This window comes from Stenella coeruleoalba (genome assembly GCF_951394435.1).
Source record: "Stenella coeruleoalba genome assembly, chromosome: 14".
NCBI lineage: Eukaryota > Metazoa > Chordata > Mammalia > Artiodactyla > Delphinidae > Stenella > Stenella coeruleoalba.
Genome location: NC_137160.1, coordinates 60,267,514 through 60,288,015, shown reverse-complemented (window position 1 = coordinate 60,288,015; position 20,502 = coordinate 60,267,514). Strand labels below are relative to the sequence as shown.

The window sequence follows — 20,502 nt, the reverse complement described above, 5'->3', positions numbered from 1 at the left end:
TTAGAGGCTCACAATCCAACACCATCAACACGGTGACTGACCTTGAGCAAATCATGTCACTTCTCCAGCCCCGTCTAACCCTCCACTCTAGCTCAGTACACAAAACCATCTCTAAGACTCCTCTCAGCCCTCAAAGTATGTGACATTTATAAACAACTTTACTTACTGCCTTAACTAGAAAACACCTACTACTCCATTGTAACATGCCGGTAATTCAATCCTAGATGATCACAGCCTCACTGACATTTTGTATAAAGCTACTAAACATTTTAGAGTACTTTTTCTGACCCTCTGATGCACAGACTGCTCACTCTGACCTAAACAATCTTTGTGACACAGCCCTGAAAACAAGTGGGAGAGTATAAACAACGCTGTCTTCACACAGAAATGAAACATTTTGATTTGTAATATTTTTATATAAGTCTCATGTCCTTCCACTGTGTAACTTTCTAGAGAAAAATAAGATGTACACACAAAAAAAATTTTTTTTCATGCTTGCACTCAGGATTAAACATTAAATATGCTTAAATTAACACCTTTGTTAAAACAGAAGTAAGTGTTCCATATCTGAAGAGTTTACTTTTTAAAATCTAGGTAGGCAGGATGGGAAAGAATAAAAGAGAAATGGATATCTTCGGGAGAACCTGAAATAAATGTTTTTAACACCATTTACAGATCTAAAGTTCCTGTTAGATTATAAGCAAAATACTTATAACATGGGAAAATTATCACAATAATATTAACTAAAAAATATAGGGTATAAAAGAGTCACACACAGAAAAAATAATCAACTGTTAACAGTGATTATTTAGGGACTTCCCTGGTGGTCCAGTGGGTAAGACTCTGTGCTCCCAATGCAGGGGGACCTGGGTTTGACCCCTGGTCAGAGAACTAGACCCTGCATGCATGCCGCAACTAAGAGTTCACATGCCACAATTAAGAAGTCTGTATGCTGCAACTAAGACCTTGCGCAGCCAAAATAAAGAAATAATTTTTTTTTTTAAGAAACTGGTTATTTATAGGTGGTAGGACTAAGTAATTTTTATTTGCTTTATACTGTTCCATGCTTTTTCAACTTTCTACATTAAGCATTGATTTTATCATCAGAAGGGACTTTTAAACGTGAATTCATATTACCTTAATTTGTTCAGAAAATCTTTTATTTTTAAAGTGGAGGGGTGGGGACTGAAAAGATACAGAAAAAGCTATCTTTTGAAGATGCTGTTACTGAGATTTTTGGCAGTAGGAACAGTACTTAGAAAACAAAACCAAGGGATTCATCTTCCCCTATAAGCTATAAAAGTAAAATCTGTTCATAGAGAAAACAGAAAACACACTCCATGATGTAAAGGTGCTCTATACCTTTAAAGGTATAGCAGTCACTCCAATTCATGTCAGATTATCCAAATACCAAAATAAGAATATGTATGTGTATATATATACACACACACGTGTAAATATATATGGATGAGTAGATATATATGGAAGTATATAGCTACAAAATAAAAGGCTGTCAAAATGTAGGCCCATAAGAAATCTGTCAATTTATATTACAAACTAGTACTTTAAAGCTCTCTCATATTAACAATTCTTTAACATAACTATTTTTAAAAATGGCCACTGAATCCAATCACATCCTTTAAAAGCTTAACCATAAATAACTAAACATCTCATTCATTTAAACCTGAATTTTGAAAATAGTACCAAATGTTCAAGGTAACTATCCTAGAGAACTCCCCAAATGCCAGAGAAAAGTAGCTAAGCAAACTATGGTATATTGGGACTTCCCTGGTGGCACAGTGGTTAAGAATCCGCCTGTCCAATGCAGGGGACACGGGTTCGATCCCTGGTCTGGGAAGATCTCACATGCTGCAGAACTAAGCCTCTGCGCCACAACTACTGAGCCTGTGGCTCTAGAACCCGCAAGCCACAACTACTGAGTCCACGTGCCACAACCACTGCAGCCCACGTGCCTAGGGCCCATGCTCCGCAACAAAGAGAAGCCACCGCAATGAGAAGCCCCCGCACCGCAACAAAGAGTAGCCCCTGCTTGCCACAACTAGAGAAAGCCCATGCGCAGCAATGAAGACCCAATGCAGCCAAAAATAAAATAAAATTTTTTTAAAATAATAAATTTTAGGGCTTCCCTGGTGGCGCAGTGGCTGAGAGTCCGCCTGCCAATGCAGGGGATGCGGGTTCGTGCCCCGGTCTGGGAGGATCCCACATTCCGCGGAGCGGCTGGGCCCGTGAGCCATGGCCACTGAGCCTGCGCATCCGGAGCCTGTGCTCCGCAACGGGAGAGGCCACAACAGTGAGAGGCCCACGTACCACAAAAAACAAATAAACTTTAAAAAAACTATGGTATATTAATGACACGGCAACAAAAATGGTATTTATAAAAATTTAAGACATTAGTTGAGGTTATTTTTATAAAGTGAAATGTGTCACAGTCATAAAGTTGAACACAGTCTCATAAATGTTGAAGTCTAATTCTATTTAAGCAAGGCATTTTATTATGAAGAATAAAATCATACTTAAGCATTGATTATAAAGATGAAAGCAATCTCAATGACACAGGACATGAGGTACAGCTGGCCTCACAGAAGGCTGCATTCAAGAGAAACTGATACTGGAACCACAAGACCTCTCTTGCCTGCTTTCCTCTCCCTGTTCTCTCTCAACTGGCTACTTCTGCTTGACATGGCCCAAATCAGCCACTGTCTCCAAGTCTCTGCGACCTTAAAACTCTAAAACCTATCGTGTTTAAAGAGGAGGCTTCCACATTGTGACTAGCTAATCATCAGTATGTATATATTGGCTGGCCAGCGAGGTGCCCACCACTGAACCCTCAGCACTGTCTGGACGAAGAGGGATCCTGTGAACTTACACGCTGCTTAGACCTACTTGCCTCTAATACAGTCTATGGGCAGGGCCCATTCTCTGAGAAATAAATACCCCAAACTAATCTACCACGCTCTCACAAGAGACCACCAATTGATCCTAACAGTAAGAGCCCAATGAAAACAGATGTATGTACAGTTAGTTATAAATTAGATTTGCTTTCAAACAAACATGATTTTCTACTTGTCTTTATATGCCTTGATTTCTGAACTGCTATGGTATAGTTACAGATTTGTTTTCTATTGACCTAATATAACTGCTTTATTATTTTAAAAAAAAAAGACTTCAACCTGTATAAAAGGCTTAAGTTATTAATAAAAAATAAAACAAGTATTACAGGTAGGACAAATGAAACTTTTGATATAATCTCTCAAAGTACTGAGTCTAGTAATAATTTTTTTCTCTTACCATTAAAAGCACTGAATGTTCATTGCAGAAATCTTGGAAAACACAGAAAAGTAAAAACGTAAAAACAAAAGCATCCTAAAGTAGAGCTAATGACTGCTAACGTTATTTCCTTTCTGATCTTTTCCCTCACACATATTACCATAAATGCACTCATACTTATGCAACTTTTCACAGGAGGGATAAGGCGGTCATCACCAATGAACTTAACATCACTAGAAGTTGGACAACCAGACGTTATCCACACCTGATGTGACACAATTCTATCTATGCAGTATTTTTACCAAAAAAATACTGAAACCTGAATCTTCAAGCCCTTAAATCCAACTCCAAATTTACAGGAACTACATACCAGAAATATCAATACGGGACATTCCACTGGACAACAACCTGGTCTTTTCAACAAGTAAATGGTATAATAAAAAGGAAGTGGTGGAGGCACTGTTAAGATTAAGATGACCTGGATACAACAGCCACATGCAATGCACAGACTGAACAAACCAACTAAAAACCAGGACTGTAATTGGGAAGATTTCAATAGACGAAATATCAGATTATTGAAGAATTATTTTTGGTTTTATTAAGTGACAATGGTGTCATGATTCTGCAAATAAAATTACCCTTTTTTTGTTTATCAGAAATGCAAGCTCAAGTATTTAGGCTTGAGATGTTAACAGCCAGAATTTGTTTAAAATACTGTGGTAACCCTGCCTCCCCAAAAAACACAGTAAAATACTAATAATCATTAAACTTAAGTATATATGAAATTATTAAATTATTAAATTTAAGAGTATAGAGGTTTCATTAAGTGTATAGAGGGTTTTTTTGGTTTTTTTTTAAGTGTATAGAGGTTTTTATAAATGTTTTATAAATGAAAGTTTTCATAAGAAATTTTAAACAGATTAATTTGAGTCTCTTTTCAGTTATAATAAACCCAGGAAACAAGCATTTTCAAAAATAACCCCCTCTTGCATTTAATTCTTTTTTTAACAAGAATTTTCTTTGGTAGTTATACAAAATAATATTACATTTTGTGGTCTGTAAAGTTTAATAAGCTGGCAAACATGTAATTTTCTTTTAAACCAACTTTTTATGAAGGAAAATAGGATCCATCCTGTATTAACCACTATCTCCTCTGAAAAACAGTTCTTTGAAGGGTCGGTCAATCAAGATAGAAAAGCAACAAGAAAAAGAGAGTCAGGAAGAGCCTCTGAGAAAATAAAAGGGTCCTTGCTAACAAATTCTCTTCACAGACCATCTCTGCATGGTTAAGGAAGGTCTTACTTAAAGGAAATCTAACAGTAAACCAACAACAAAATTACCAACACTAACAATCACAAAATACCAAACTTTGCAGAACTTAACTCAACCAAGGTCTCCCAATTCTTTACATATGTAAAGAGAAAAACTGTGTTTTCCTTTTGCAGGGAAAACTTGTGTCTTCCTTTTGCACTCAACTGTCATATACGTTCACAAACCCTGACAGGCGGACCACCACCCAAGAAATCACCCAGTCCCACTTCTCACTTAACAAATGAAAAAGGTGAAGCATAAAGAATGAACAATGTATCTACTGTTAGTCAGCTCTTAACAAAATACCCTTTTCTGGAACTACAAAACTCTGAAAACACAAGTACCTGAAAAGGCAGATGAAAAACCCTACTGAAAAGAGATCCAAGACAGAAAACATCAGAATTACAGGAGGAATCATCTGAATCTTATTAGTGCAATCAACACTCACTGGACAATCATCCCATGCCAGATCTTGTTATTATGGACATAAAAATAAATGAGCATATCCTCAAGTAATTTACAGTACAGACTGTGAGAGAAAAGTACGTAAACATAAATACTACACAATGGTGAGTGCTGTAACTGCAGACAAGCACAAGCTCGGATAGTGGCATGAAGAAGGCAGTGACCAAGTGGCCCGGGAAAATCAAAGACAGCACAAGAGGAAGGGGCTCTTGAAGTGGAGAAAGCCTGCCTGACAGGAGGGAGGACAACACTCTGAAAAGAGCACCTGGAGAGGCTTGCAACAGCTGAGAGCGTCTGGGGAGATGGTTTCATATAACCAAAGCTACGGCAGGAGAGAAATGAAGAGGCAGGCGGTGGATGTGGAGCTTTGTCAAGTGCATAATGGGAAAATGGTGCAGGTTCTTCCACCCAGGGAGCAACGGTATCAGGTATGCATCTTTCAAAGGGTAGTTCTTTCTAGCATCCATGTAGATGACAGGCCAGAGGGAGGGGATGCTAGAGAAAAGGAGACCAGCTGCTGACCAGTAAGGGAAAGAGAGTCACCTGAAGCAAAGAAATTAGCCAAGCCCAGAGCGCTCCCGAGTAACACGCCCTAACACGCCCGTACCACCAAAGGCCTACGATTCACCTCCTCATGACAACCCTGAAAGGACCTAAGTGTAGCTAACCTGCCAAGGAGATCGGGACCTTCTTCCCCCACTCCCCCTGGGTAAAACGCACCCGTTCTCACAAGACAGCCAGTGCTTGTTGTCCCCTCTCTCCAGGTGTGTAAGCCAGAAATCAGAGCCTTCAAGACACACTCTCCCAGTGCACACACCTAAGAGACCGCCGGGTCTCACCAGCTTTACGGTCTTTAACTTTTTGCATCTCCAACACCACCCCACAAGCGGTCACGTCTTGCGTGGACAGCAGCAGCCGCCTAATTCATCTCTCCCTCCCATATTACTCCATGTTGCTACCACAAGTGTGTTTCCTTAACTACAAATATGACATCGCTCCACTACCTCCACACCTGTACCGTTCTCCCACTTAACATCAATGTAAAAAACCAGTTTGGGATATGCGGAGTTTGAGATGTCTGAGCAACATTCAAATCCAGATGTCAATAAGTAATTAGTATGTATTCCAAAGGTGATTTTAAGTCTGAATTCAACACAGATTTGGGAGTGTACCAATGTGTGCAAAAAGAGAGCAAGCAGGGGAAAGAGAGGACCTTGAAACAAGGAAGCCTGAACAAGGGAAGTTCAGAGTGAGATAAAGTTGAAACCAAGTCAGAATCTCAGAAACATGAGCATTTAAGAAAAAGGTCACAAATGAGACAGTAAAGAGCACAGAAGAAAACTAGAAGACAACTGTATCACAGAAGTCAAATGAATCGAGTTTTTAAGAAGACGAACTGTCAATAATGGCAAGTGCCAAAGAGAGGTCAAGGGAGAGAGAAAGTGGCAGTGGTCACTGCAGTAGCAATCAGGAAGCTGTGAGGACAGTGGACAGGAGGAGAGGAACAGGGAGACTGGGAACATGAACTACTTTTCCAAGAAGTCTGACTGCAAAGGAAATGAAGCACAGGAGGGACAAGTACCACAAGCAGCTGGGAGTCAAGGAAGTATTTTGTTGGCTTATTTGTTTTTAAAATGAAAGACTGAAGTGCATTTTTATGTTTAAAGGAAGAAGCCAGTGGTTGAAAATATGACCAAGAAAATATCTGATGGAACATGGTCTGAGTCATGAAAGACTTTTACCTTAACCAGCAAAAATAGCAGAACAAATAAGCTTAAATATGAGAAGGGTTTTTCTTTCTCAGACACGAAAGTGTGGACGTGTGCCGACGAACAGGTGTAACAAGAGGAGACAGCACATCACGGAAGGGCTTGTATGTCACACTAAGAGTTAGGCTTTTATCTGGTGGGCAGTGGAGAGCTCGTTGAAAACTATTAAGGAATGGAGTAATAAGACAACCATGTCCTATTTGGGGGGGGTGAGAGGGGGCCGGAATCACTCCAGGGATTTGATGTAGCCACTGTGAAACAGGAGTGATCTGAAATACATAAAAATGTGCCAAATACCCACCAAGAAGAGGAGTATTCTCCATCCTCACTCAGGCCTCTTCATCGTGATGTGCTGCTATTCAAAGATGCTTTGGCTGACACACTGCAGGTCCCTCGTCACTCAGAGAGCTTAGTTTTCTTTACTGATGTTACTGTTATGGGCCACCTTCAATACAGTGGTTTTAGTCTATTTTCCTCTTTCTCTGATCATTAAGAGGAAGAATACATTCACAATTTATTTTAGCATTTTCTAAACTTTCTTCTCCAAACTCTCCTCTAGAATTACTAACAGGTTGGAAAAATAAAAATGTTGTATAATACAAAGGAAGAAATTTTATAATAGTAAATAAACATTTTTAAGGACCCCCCAAAAAAGTCTCTCACATGTAATACCAAATTTCAAATCTGAATTCTAGGTCAAATTACTGCCAGGGCTTAAAAAACAGAATTTGAAAATATCTACCTCTTTTTTGTTACTAATGCAACAAAAGAACTACTTTAGAATTCATGACATCATTATAAAAGTCTTTTCATATAAACAATTGTATAAAACAATAAACTTCAATAAAATAGAGGTATGTGGAAAGTCTATTAAACTGCTCTCTGCTTCTCCACAATTGTGCAGTGATGATAATTCATATCAAGATGACTCTGTTATGCATATAACAGGAAAATTCACCACCCAACCTCAGAATGATTCAATGACTCACTCCTGGAGAAACCATCTCAATCAAATGTAAAGTCAAACTAATTCAAATAAACCTACCAGCAGGTGACATTTGGCAAAACTATCCTTTAATAGACTTTTACTTAAACTGAAAATTACGGGTAATTCACGGTAGAGTTAAATGACTTTTTATACCACCATCAAATGAAGCATAAAGAGATTGTTGATTCTAACTGAGTCTCCTCACTTAGTGTTGAACTGCTCTTCGGAATACAGACAGCTTTCCATCAGAGCAATCTATTTACCTTTGACTAAAAGAATAACTTTTATTAAGAAGTTCAAATGACACCAAATGTCACTTCCCAATTCATCCTACCCCTCCTCTTTCCCAATCCTCCCCATTACCCCACTTTTAAACCGAAGCACACAGCAACCCACTGGGTATTTAAGTACAAGCCAACGTTCTCTCACATCAGTAAAGGAGCAAACCATTCCCTTGACCAGCCCTCCCCCTTCCCCATTTGAAAGCAAGCTGCTTCCTAAAGCAAGCGGGGAGGAAGGAAGAAGGGGCTTCTTTCCTCATACTTGTTTTGCCTCTGTTACAGCATCTATATGTCTTTTCCGTCTAGGAGTTCTTCAAGGGCTGAGATAAAACCTAGCACATTTTACTGTTATTGATTGTATGCTTACCCCATTAAACCAAACTAACTGTGGACCTTTCCTCCACCTTGCTTAGCACTGAATCCCCAAATGTAAGCTGATACCTGCTGAATAAATTACTCATTGTTGAATACTCTTAATCAAATATAGAGATGACACAAATCTTTTAAGTTTTTTTTAAGTCTTTATTGAATTTCTTACAATATTGCTTCTGTTTTATGTTTTTGGTTTTTTGGCGGTGAGGCATGTGGAAACCTAGCTCCCCGACCAGCGCTAGAAGGTGAAGTTTTAACCACTGGACCACCAAGGAAGTCTCGGCACAAAGCTTTCACTAGTGTTTGCTAAGTAAATGGCCCAAGTGAATGTGTGTCCCTATAAAATTTCCAGTGAAACTCTTTTTTTTTAAGTCAACTTGTGTCCAAACTTTAATAGGCCCTGTGAACTACTTTCATCCATAACACAAGAACCTGTTCTATCATCATAGCTAGTAAATCTTCAATACCTGAAATGAGTTAACTATTTGGCAAGTCACTGTGTAGGGTTTTTGGTTGTTTTTTTAACTTGCCTCTTCGCTATTACTAGTGTCTTACTATGGAAACATTACAACTTCTCTAAGCAGAAAGCATCAAACTCTGCGAACATTTCCTGACCTAAAACTAGTTTTAACGGCATCCAAGTCCCTTATGGCAACATCAATAGGTTAACCAGAAGAGGAAACTTCCTCTGTAAACTCAGCCTCCCCAAAAATAAAAGCAAAATACTAAAATTCTCGGAAGAACCACACACCATAAAGGTTTACATTAAATTCCTCCACCCTAAGATAACAGCTATTTGAGTTAGGTATTATCTAAATCATTATATTCATGATTCCCCAAAAGTTTTTTTTTCCTTTCGCCTAAAACTATGTAAAATCATGCTGCGCACATAAACTTGCTACAATAAAATGCACTTAGCGCCTCTCAAAATATTAATATTTCATGGAGTTGTCTTAAAACCAAATCTTTACCTAACAAGCAGCTCACTGACATTTCCATTCAAAGAAATTCGGAAACGCACTAGAGCTCCCAAAATGAAGGCTTTATACAAAACTCCTCTCATAACGTCGGAATACAACATTTTAAAACTCCTAAACTTATTTAAAGCGTTTCCTATGGAAAACAATCTGTTTTCCTTTCGGACTCAACCTTGGACTACAACGAAGGATTTGATTTAAGCACTAGAGCGGCCACGCATCTCACAGGCTCCGTGCTCGGCACAGTCCCTGAATTAAGGACAAGATACGGACTCCTGCACAAGCAATCGGATTCGGTCTCCCCGTGACGGGAGCTGGGACGAACCCCGCTTCCCCGCAGGCTCCCCGCACGCCCTCAGCATCCCCAGGAGAAACCCGCCCGAGGCGCTCCCTCAGGCCCAGCAGCCCCCGGAGTCCACGTGCAGGTGTCGCCCCGGCGCAGGTGTCGCCCAGCGCGGAGGACGTCCGGCCGCCTGTCCCCGCTGACGCAGAGCCCGGCCCGCGCCCGGCCGCCCGCCCCACCCCCCCACACACACCCCCACCCGCCCCGCCGCCCACGTCCGGACCCCGCCCCGGCCCGCGGGCCAAGGACGAGGCCGCCGCCGCAGCGAGGCGGCCGCGCGCCGCAACATGGCGGCGGGCGCGCCGGGCGGGAGGAGGCAAGGGAGCGCGCACCCCCGCGGGCGGGGCCGAGCGCGGGCGGCGGGGGAGGGGGCCCACCGGGCGCGGCCGCCACCTCCCGCCCGCCCGTCCGCCCCTCCCGCCGGCCGCCCCTGCCCACCTTTAAACTTGAGGTCTGTGGGCGGGTCGAGGACCAGGATCTGCTCATGCTTCGCCATGGCCCCGGAGGCGGACGCCATCGGAGACAGCGCAGAGCGGGGGCGCGCCCGCGGCGGGTCGCTGGCTGCGGGCGGGGGGCGGCGGCGGCGGCGGCGGCGGCTGCGGCGCGGCTCGGCCCGACTTGACGCGGGGCCAGCGCTCGGCTCCCGAACCCCACGCCCGCCGCTCTGTCGCCGGCTCGCTGGGCCGCCCGCCCGTCCGCAGCTCCGGGTCTCACAACTGACTCAACCCCACACCAGCCGCCGCGGCCACGCGCACTGCGATCCTCGGCGCCCCACGTGACGCCTCTGCGTGCCTACGTGCGCGCCCCGGCTGCTGCGAGGCCTCGCGCCCGGCCCGCCCTCCTTACCGCCCCGCGCGGCCGGCTGCTGCGCCTGCGCACCCCCGGCCCGCCGCGCTCCGAGCCCAGCCTAGCTGTCAAGGGAGCGGGTGTCGACGGGGCGGAGCTCAGCTCTGGGGCACGGATGCGGCGCGCACGGCGGGCGAAAAGGCGCAATCCTCGGTCCCGTTTAGCCGTAGTTAGGGTTGCGAGACTGGAGAACCCGCTACGGCAGCAAATTACCATCTCCCAAGCGGGAATGCCTATGAGGAGCGGTCAGGCTTTGTTGACTACAACTCCCAGCATGCTCCGCGTGGGGCGGGGCCTCCACCGGAGCTGGTCCCCTGTGGTGCTGCGCGGTGCTTGCTGGGAGTTGTAGTACCGGCTGTGAGCGGGCGGGAAGGAGAAGGGTCGACTGAGGTGGGGCGCGCCAACACTCATGTTGGTTCCCAGCGGGTGTCTCGTTTGCGCTAAAAGTCTGGAGACTGACCCGAGGTTCACCTGATTAGAAATATAGAAGATGCCTTGTGGAAAACATGCGTGGATCTGTCAGCGTGCTCCCTAATTCTACCCATCCCTCCGTCGGCAGAACTAAATTCTATGGCTCTCCAGTCCAAGCTCTCCTCCTTCCTGAATTGTCTCCAGTAATGCAAAAGCCGAAGAGGAAACACGCCTCCTTTAAGAAGCAGACGCGTAGTTGGGGATCTGACGAGGCACACGTTATCAAACTGGAAATAAAAGTCAAAATCTACAACGTTTGTTGCCGTATCTGTTCTTCAGTTTTGACTGATAGTGATAAGCCCAAACCAAAACAGTGTCACGTTCACATGTTGGCAACGAATTCCAGCTGCAGCATTTACGGTAGCCTGTAGTAAACTGAGTCGAAGGAGAAAAATCCCAACAGCAAAGTTGCTGACCAATCTTTAACGGATTGCCAGGGTAATAGGGGACAAGAACGTGAAAAAAATGAATGTGCCGTAAATAAACCGTTACAGTGCTGCTCAAATTCAAATCCCTAGGAAGCACCACGAAACAAAGGACAAATTGATGCTGCTGCCATGAAGGAGCAGCCCAGTGGGTCTAGAAAACAAATGAGACAAATGGAACCATGGCCTAGGCGCGGGCACAAAGTCTACGTTCTCACAGCAGTCCAGCCATCGGACCCCAGCTGGGAATAGCTCTCCAGAACAGCCAACCTAGCATTCGTACCAGACTGTGCCAAAGGAGAGCAATGGAAGACCTCGGAGGATGGGAGCTTGGAATAATTCGCCTATTACTATTTTAGAGCACAGCATACCCTCATTCAATAGTGCACTATTTAAGTGGTTTGTGCTTTGGTATTAATACCTTTCTTCTAACAGTTCCAAGAACTTTACAAACAACACAGCTACTCGGGACAACCTTATAACAGTTAGCAAGTGTTACTTTTGTTGTTAAATATGGAAATGAAAACACAGGTGAGAGCGTCTTATGTCAGTAAATAGAGGGGGGAGGAAGGTGGGGGAGGGAAGTCGCACAATTTTCTACTCTGCATTTTTGCTCTTCCCAAAGCCACGAAAAATGACACCCAAAAGTCATTAAGGCAACAATTTTAAATGTAATTGACATCTGTTGTTTGGAATGGAGAAACAGGGGCCCAATGTTCATTGCTCTTTTTACATTGATTGATGTGACTACGTAAAGATCCCTTAATAAGTTATTAGCAAAAAATATACTCAAGCATATACTCTCTAACTCCCAAGTTTTCATGAGTCTAAGAGGTATGAAGTCCTTGAATATTACTTCAGCCTACTTGAATCATGAATAATTTTCACCTTTGCACAGATTATCTCTTATGCGTTTGGCAATAATAATAATAATTTAAAAAACCCACCAATCTCCAGTACAAATGGTAACAAAGTACGACTACCTTCTTCTCCATAGTTAAATATGTTAACCTTTACTCTAGAGGTGGTCTATAATTATGAATTTGTTTATGATCAATCCTCTGCGTAATTCAACTCAGTAAACATTTAAATGAGCGTACCTTCAGCAGACATTCAGGCAGAAGGATACAGAGTACAGGCTGGGTTCAAGCACCATTTTCTGCTATGTGGTCATAGCAACTTACTTCACCTCTCTGTGCCTGTTGTACATTTGTAAATTTGGAAGGATAACGAAACCTACAACCGAGGTTTGTTGTGAGAATTAAATGAGTTAATACACACAAAGAGCTTAGAATAGTGCCTCGTTCCAGCACTGTTACCTTATCATTGTTAAATGTTAAATGATTGCTGTGCCTGGCATGTGATGGGTGATTCAGTGGTGAGCCAGTAAACATGGTCTCTGCCCTTACAGGCTTACATCCAAGCAAGAGAGACAAACGTGAAATAGCTCCTTTGCAAGTAGGATTCTGTTCTTGGAATAAGTTCGACCAGTGAGTTACACTCCTGGGACATTTAAAAGTGAGACGGAGGCCGGCTTTCTTCCCCTGTCTGTTTTCTGCCGAGGCAGCCTGGAAGCTTTCTGCAGCAGCGTTCCAGCACCCAGTCACTAACTTCCTGTATCCAGAGGCGGTAAGTTGTTTCAGGGTCAGCAGGAGCAGCGGCTCCTGCTTGAGTGCAGCTTCCAGATCCCTGGGTCAGAGGTAGGGCGTGCAGCATGGGAGGGAGCAGCTGCCCTGTGGAGCGGCTCGGTCTGGCCCTGGGAGTCATTCCTGGAAAGCCCATCCCTCCTCCCCTCCCCAGACCGTGTAAGCACCTAATTCCCCCTGTTGCGTTGCTTCCTGCCTGTGATAATAGAGGGCTGCGGAGAAGGAGGCGTCAGGGAAGCCAGGAGCGGACCAAGAAGGAGGTCAGTGGTGTAGCAATCTGCTCAGCGGTCCTGTAAGGTGAGGACGGGGAGCCATCCACCCCACGGAGTAAAAGGGGGACGCTGGGGCTGCAACGGGAACGAAACACAGTCACTGCACACCGTGGGCTCTTTCTAAAACATACAGATTGGTAGAGAGTGACAACCACCTGAAACATGCAGGAGGTCGGGAAGCATGACAGGGATGCAGTGCTCATGGAAGTGTGGTACGATGGGGGTGCTTGTTGTAGCCTATTTGTCAGACTTCCCTGAGAAATAGAGATTCCAAGAGCAGGCAGGTGGAAGCTTCAGCAGATAAAATCAAGGCTGGAAGAAGAGTTAGAAAAAAACTTAGCCCGGGACTTTTTCTTTGTGTGACTATGTAAAGCAGTTAAAACTATAAGAGGAATAATCTTTGTTTATGAAAAATCATTTGAAGAATGTTTTCTCAATTAATCTGTTATTCTGTAAAAGCAATGTGTGGTTATTGTAACAAGTGACACAACCCAAAGGCATATGAATAAAAAGCTTCCTCCTATACCTCCCAATTTTCACTCCACTTGGAGTGACCAATGCTAACTGCCTGGGTTGTGTACCACTCCTGAACTTTATCCATAGTTATGAAAACATAGCTGTTTGGGTTTTGCGTTTCTTCATAAGAATTCTTGTAAAATATGTAAAACGATATGCAGTTGCTTTATTCACCTGACAGTATATTATGGATATCAGGTCAATTGGCAAAGATCTAACTCAGTCTTTTAATAGCTGAATCCATAGATTAGATTACCCTACTATGGTACCATTTGTTCCCTTATTGATGAACGTGTAAATTGATCTAGACTTTTATCACAACAAACAGCACTGCAATAAACGTCCTTATACACGCATCCTTATCATAGGATGCTTTTATTTCTGCAGGGAGATGCCCAGTGATGGGACCACTAGATCAAGGCTATTTCCTATTTCGATCTATATTGCACACATTTTATCCAAAGGGTTGCAGCCGTTCCCACTTCCATCAGGAGTCCATCTCCTGTAGCCTCACCAAGTGAGGCTCTTCACACCAGCAACTGAAGGAGGGGCGTGTCTAAGTATCCTTGGATTGTTTGGGTCAATAGTTTTAGTCTCAAAAATTGTACACTTTCCTAAATCCATCCTTGTTCATTGAATGTACCTTCTCCTCCTGCTTATTCCATTTTCTTTCTCTAGATTACAAAGATCAGAGCACCTGTAAAGCACCAGATTCTCTGCAGTTAATAATGTGTTTCTCCCACAAATACAGTTATTCCTAAAGGAAACCAACCAAGAAGAAATCCAAGGATGCCTATGAGCAATAAATCCACATCTGACCTTATCTGACCCCTTCTAGTCTCTGAACCTATCAAAACCTGGAGTAGACACTGGGTGGAGAGCACAGATTTGCTCATCAGCAGACTGGAATCCAGGCTTCATCCCTTTTTGCCCTGTCATGCAATTAAACTCATGACCTTATCTATAAAATGGCGACAGTCCAACTGCTATTTAATATTGCTCATGAGTACAAAGTGTTCAGCATGGTGCTCGGCACATAGTAAGCTTTTACTAAATGATTGTTGTATGATAGATCCCACAATCTGATATCCCCTTTGAAATATCAGCCATACGTTTATATAAGTCGTTGGACATTTAAATCCACAACCAAGTGTTATCTTCTTAATGAGATACTTCATAAACAAAAGAGAGTTTTCTAGGGTTTTCTGAAAATAATGAGCCTTGGTTTCTTTGTATTCATTTATTCCAACTGTTAATTGATGTCTTGTTTGGGACAAAGTGCTCTATCGCACAGGCTCGGGCAGACACAAAGGAAACCAATACTTGATTTCGGTGCTGAAGAGGTTGATGGTCTGAATGGACTTAAGCAAGCATCATCCAATGCGTGACGTGCGTTACGAGTAGGAGCTGAAAAAAATTAACTCTGGGAGAGCTAGGAAGTGCTTCAAATATATCTGACCACTTCAAGATCATGGCATTTTTTTCTGGCCACGTAAACACACACACACACACACACACACTTACCTTTCTAAGATTTTCTACTAGAACGTTTAATTTATTTTCCTAAAGCGTTTTTGTTTTTTCTTAAGAACAAAAAAGTTGGAAGCATGGATAAGCAAAATATGGTATACACATACAACAGAATATTACTCAGCTTTGAAAAGGAAATTCTAACACGTGCTACAATGCAAATGAATCTTGAAGACATTATGCTAAGTGAAAGAGGCCAGACACAAAAGAACAAATACTATATGATTCTTGGGAATCCCTGGCACTCCAGTGGTTAGGACTCGGTGCTTTCACTGCCGAGGGCCGGGGTTCAATCCCTGGTCAGGAAACTAAGATCCCACAAGCCGTGTGGCCAAAAAAAAAAAAAAAAAAGCAAATACTGTATGATTCCATTTACTGTAATATATGAGGGACCTAAAGTAGTCAAATTCACAGAGACAGAAAGTAGGATGGTGGTGGCCAGGGGCTGGGGGAGGGGGAGGGGGAGTTAGTGTTTAATGGGTGCAGGGTTTCATCTGAGAAGGTGAAGAAAGTTCTGAAGGTGATGATGATGACGGTGGCACAGCAATGTCAATGTACTTAATGCCACTGAACTGTGCACTTAAAAATGGTTAAAATGGTAATTTTCGTGTTAGGCATATTTTACCCCAATAAAATAAAAGAATAAAAGTAAAATAAAATAAAAGAATAAAAGTAAAATAAAATAAAAGAATAAAAGTATTGGTTCTGTTTAGCACACATGGTTAATCATTTCCATCTGTAACAGTGTTCTGGTTGTCTGCTGTCTCAAGGGCTCTTTTTCCCTCACTTCTGCTGGCCATTTTAAACAATATTGGGGATCTGAGCTTAGGCTCACTCCAATCTGGGTTCAATTCCTGGCCTTTCACTTCTAAGGGGATAAACAACCAGTTACCTCCCAGGGTTGTTGTGAAAATTAAATGAGGTGATACTTGTAAATGGTTGAGCACAATACCTGGCACTCGTAAGTGCCCAGTAAATGTTACCATTGCTGTTATTAATTTCATAATTGCTCATTCTTAGGCAGGCATGAATGTCCCTTTTTGGCTCCCTTTTTAGAGGTTATATAGCTTGGGATAACTAGAATCATAACTTTATCTAAAGAAAATAATAAATCAAAAAAAATTGAACTGTCACCACTGGAGACTCAATAGCACAATCTGGCAGAGTTACTCCCAAAGGAATTCTCTTTAGTCCTCCTGTTGAACTTTGTGCTGTTGCCTAAGTCTGGACTATATCTCATCAGCATATTAAGTTCCTAGTCATGAGATTAAAAATAGGACTATGAATGCATTTGGGGGGGGGGGGGTCACCTTTTAATGCAGATATAAATAAGGACCTGTAGTCCTCAAGGAGTGGTTTATGCCTATAGCCCGAATGAAGGCTGGGTGACCCCAGGATTAAGTACAAACCCAGCCTAGCGGGGCCTGAGCAGCCACCAATCAGGAACCTGAAAAGTTCATTCTAAACGTGGATGTGATGCGTTCACTCACCACAACCAGAGCACCTGCGAGGTGGGTGGGGACCCTAGAGTCACGGTTCATTCAAGTCAGTGTGGAGGTATGGCCGGACCCCACTGACCCCCATGGACTCTCTCACCTGGAGAGTTTGTACCATGAAACATGTACACCAAGTTCATAGCACAACGTGATAGAGGAAGCATCCAACACTGTAAATGTCCTTAGCATTTTACTTGGTACCATGGCTCTAGCCGTTGTCTATTTGTCATAGGTTTATTAGCAGTTGAAGCCAAGTACGTAGATTTAATTTTAGTCCAATGCAATTACATGGCTATATCATGGACACTCACTGAGCTGCTTCCTCAGATGGAGGATCTCTTTGGAATTAAAAGGCTCTGAGACAGATGCAAACTATTATATATAGAATGGATAAACAAGATCCTACTCTATAGCACAGGGAGCTATATTCAATATTCTATGATATACCATAATGGAAAAGAATATTTTAAAAAAGAATGTATATATATGTATAACTGAATCACTTTGCTGTACAGCAGAAATTAACACAACATTGTAAATCAACTATATTTCAATTTTTTAAAAAAGGCTCTGAGGAATTTAATTTATCCTAGCCTCAGTGGTTCACAAGATTTTACTTCCTTACAGATGTGATTTTAAAAAACTACTGGAACCCTTGAAAACACACATGCATGGCTTATCTTTTTCACACGCTATTTACTTCCCCCCACCTCCCTTTAAGTGACTGACCCCCAGGGCTGGAGCCTGCTGGCAAAGACACGTGACACACATATCCAGGCTCCACTGCAGCAGCCATCCCCTGCTCTGGCCGGTTTCACCTTCAGGACAAGCGAGAGTCAGCAAGCAGGCTGAGCCGTCAGCCAGGATGCTTCTTCCCCTTTGTCCTGGCCCAGGTGATTTGACAAGCTCAGACAAATAAAACGAACACGTGGCAAACGGGATATACTTATTCCTATTTTTAATCTGGCCGAAGATCAAGAGAATCATGAATTTTGAAGGACTGTCAAGCTAAAGAATGGAAATGAAATCACAATTCAGATGCGAGCTATGGATTTTAACGTGAATGACTCGTCCTTTAAGTTTCTGCAGTTCCGTATAAAGTACAGCCTGGATAATGTGTGGTTTATCACTCATGCATCTTACTAGTTTGGTTCAGTTTCAGAAGAAATACATTAAGGTGTGATTAGACTGTGCCTGCCCAGACGACCTAGTAATCGTGGAAATGAGTACATAAATTCCAGAATTTATATTTACATATAAATTACTGCATGTTAGCAGTGTAGTAAAGGATGCTTTGTCCCTGATTGTACATTCTCTTTTATGAAACTATGCGATGACAGTTACACACTCATGGCCCAGGAAAATGACTGTCAGGTGGATGTGTGGCCATAAACGGCCAACTGTAAGGCACCCTTAAGCCAGGACTCTGAGGTGAGGAAAGGCTGAGGGGCACACACAGGTGGCATTTCAGATCTCCGGTATCCATGTCAGCTGAGACTGGCCCAACAACCCTAGGAAAGTCTGGGTACCTCCTTCTCCGCATTGTATAGTGACCTGAGTCAATGGCCAGAGGTCCCTCTGGGCAGTCCTGAGGGAATCGCACAGTGTTTCTTTCCTTCCTCCTGGGGACTTAGCCATCTCTTCCACCAGTGGATTCTGGACTGAGCACAGGAACGTGGCTTTTTATTGGGGCAGCTCCCCTCAGCTAACTGCTCCTCTGTTCCCGCACGTACCCTTTCACCCATCCAGGGTGAAGTCCCAGAAATGCCTTCTGTTCAAACACCACCTTGCAATCTCCTATTTTCCTATAGCCTTGTCTGCCTTCCAATGAATGTGTCAATGAACATTTATAGGTCATCTTTCCGAATGGATAAAGAAGATGTGGTACATATATACAATGGAACACTACTCAGCCATAAAAAAGAATAAAATAATGTCATTTGCAGCAACATGGATGGACCTAGAGATTATCATACTAAATGAAGTAAGTCAGACAGAGAAAGACAAACTCCATATGATATCACTTATATGTGGAATCTAAAATATGACACAAATGAACTTATCTACGAAACAGACTCTCAGACATAGAGAACAAACGTGTTGTTGCCAAGGGGGAGGGGAGGGGAGGGAGGGAAGGGTTGGGAGTTTGGGATTAGCAGATGCAAACTATTATATATACGATGGATAAATAACAATGTCCTACTGTATAGCACAGGGAACTATATTCGATATTCTGTGGTAAAGCATAATGGAAAAGAATATACATACATATATATATATGTAAACTATGCTTTGTCTTTAATCAAGGGACAGCAAAGACAGCAAACCCCATTACAGGATTAAACATTTTGTATTTCAGATGGACTTTTTGGCCACCCATCCTATTACTTAATTTAGAGTGAGATTGGTAAACATAATCTAGTTACAGCCATCCAGTTTCTCAAACTTTCATAAGCAATACAGTTTCAGATTTCTGGTGTAGCCCCATGACCTACTTAAGAAATCATAAGTGTAAGTGCAATAGCTAGGGCAGCACTCAAATGCCAAGATCTTGTCCACCCTGACTACGGCCCTTGAACCCAGGGTGACCCACCTCTGCACCATACCTGTGCCCCACTCATCCCTGGTTGTCCCAGGTGACAACCTCCTCCACTTCCCACCCCTTGCCCCGTCATCTTCCCTGAGCGCATCTTGTTCCCATGTCCGGTAACCAGGTTCTGACTTTTTTACCCACAGATCACCCTTATGGCTTCAGAAACTTCTGCAGTCCCCTCCCGGTTTCTTGGGTCTCATCTTCACTGCTTCATTTTCAGCTTGTTGGCATCCTCTGCTGCCTGAGATGAGAGACCTCTGCTTGCCCTTGACCTTCAGGAACTCTCCATGCCCCTGCTGGTCAGCTCAACTCTTCCCTCCTGGAGAGGGGACGTTTGGTTGTGTTTCACTTGAATTGTTGGAAACGCATCGAATCTCCATCCAAGAGAATAAACAAGGGTTATCAAGATCTCACATTTAAGCAAGTCAATGAGGTAGAGAAGAATCCTGAGAATTAGAAATCAATTTATTAATTTTAATTAGAAACAGAGGAGTTTTTGGTACCCCATGTACCTGTAAACAGTTTTCCCAGAGGACGGCCTGTGGTTTCCAAATATTCACCTCATTCGAAACAGTTTCTCTGTCAGTTCTGAATAGAGCTCATTTCTGACGTATGCACCCATCTTTCTGCCTTCAACCTGAATATCAACTATAAACATGTTTAGTGTCTGAACCACACATAATAAATCTTGGCCCCTTTCTTTTTACAGCACACAAGGAAAGAATCGGTACCATGGATGGGGCTTGAAGAGGAGACACAACGGCTGCTGGTCTGCAACATATACATCTACCCATTTTATTCTAGCATTTTTACATCTATAGACATATATGAATGTAGCAATCCAAAATAAAGTGGGATTATAATTTGGCTTTGTAAATGCTTTTTTAAAAACCTCAGATGCAAAAGCAGAGAT

At 42.8% G+C, this 20,502-nt stretch overlaps 1 protein-coding gene across 3 annotated transcripts in view; it reads right to left on the bottom strand.

The window, feature by feature from the left end:
- The window catches only part of VAPA (VAMP associated protein A), a 40,446-nt gene extending 29,479 nt beyond the window's left edge, over positions 1-10,967 (bottom strand). For all 3 annotated transcript variants that reach the window (XM_079942976.1, XM_079942975.1, XM_079942974.1), the window contains exon 1: positions 10,233-10,967. In XM_079942976.1, coding sequence (XP_079799102.1) covers positions 10,233-10,311 — 79 coding nt within the window. In that variant the 5' untranslated portion in view covers positions 10,312-10,967. The remainder of the gene's footprint in view (positions 1-10,232) is intronic.
- Positions 10,968-20,502: the final 9,535 nt, after the last annotated feature.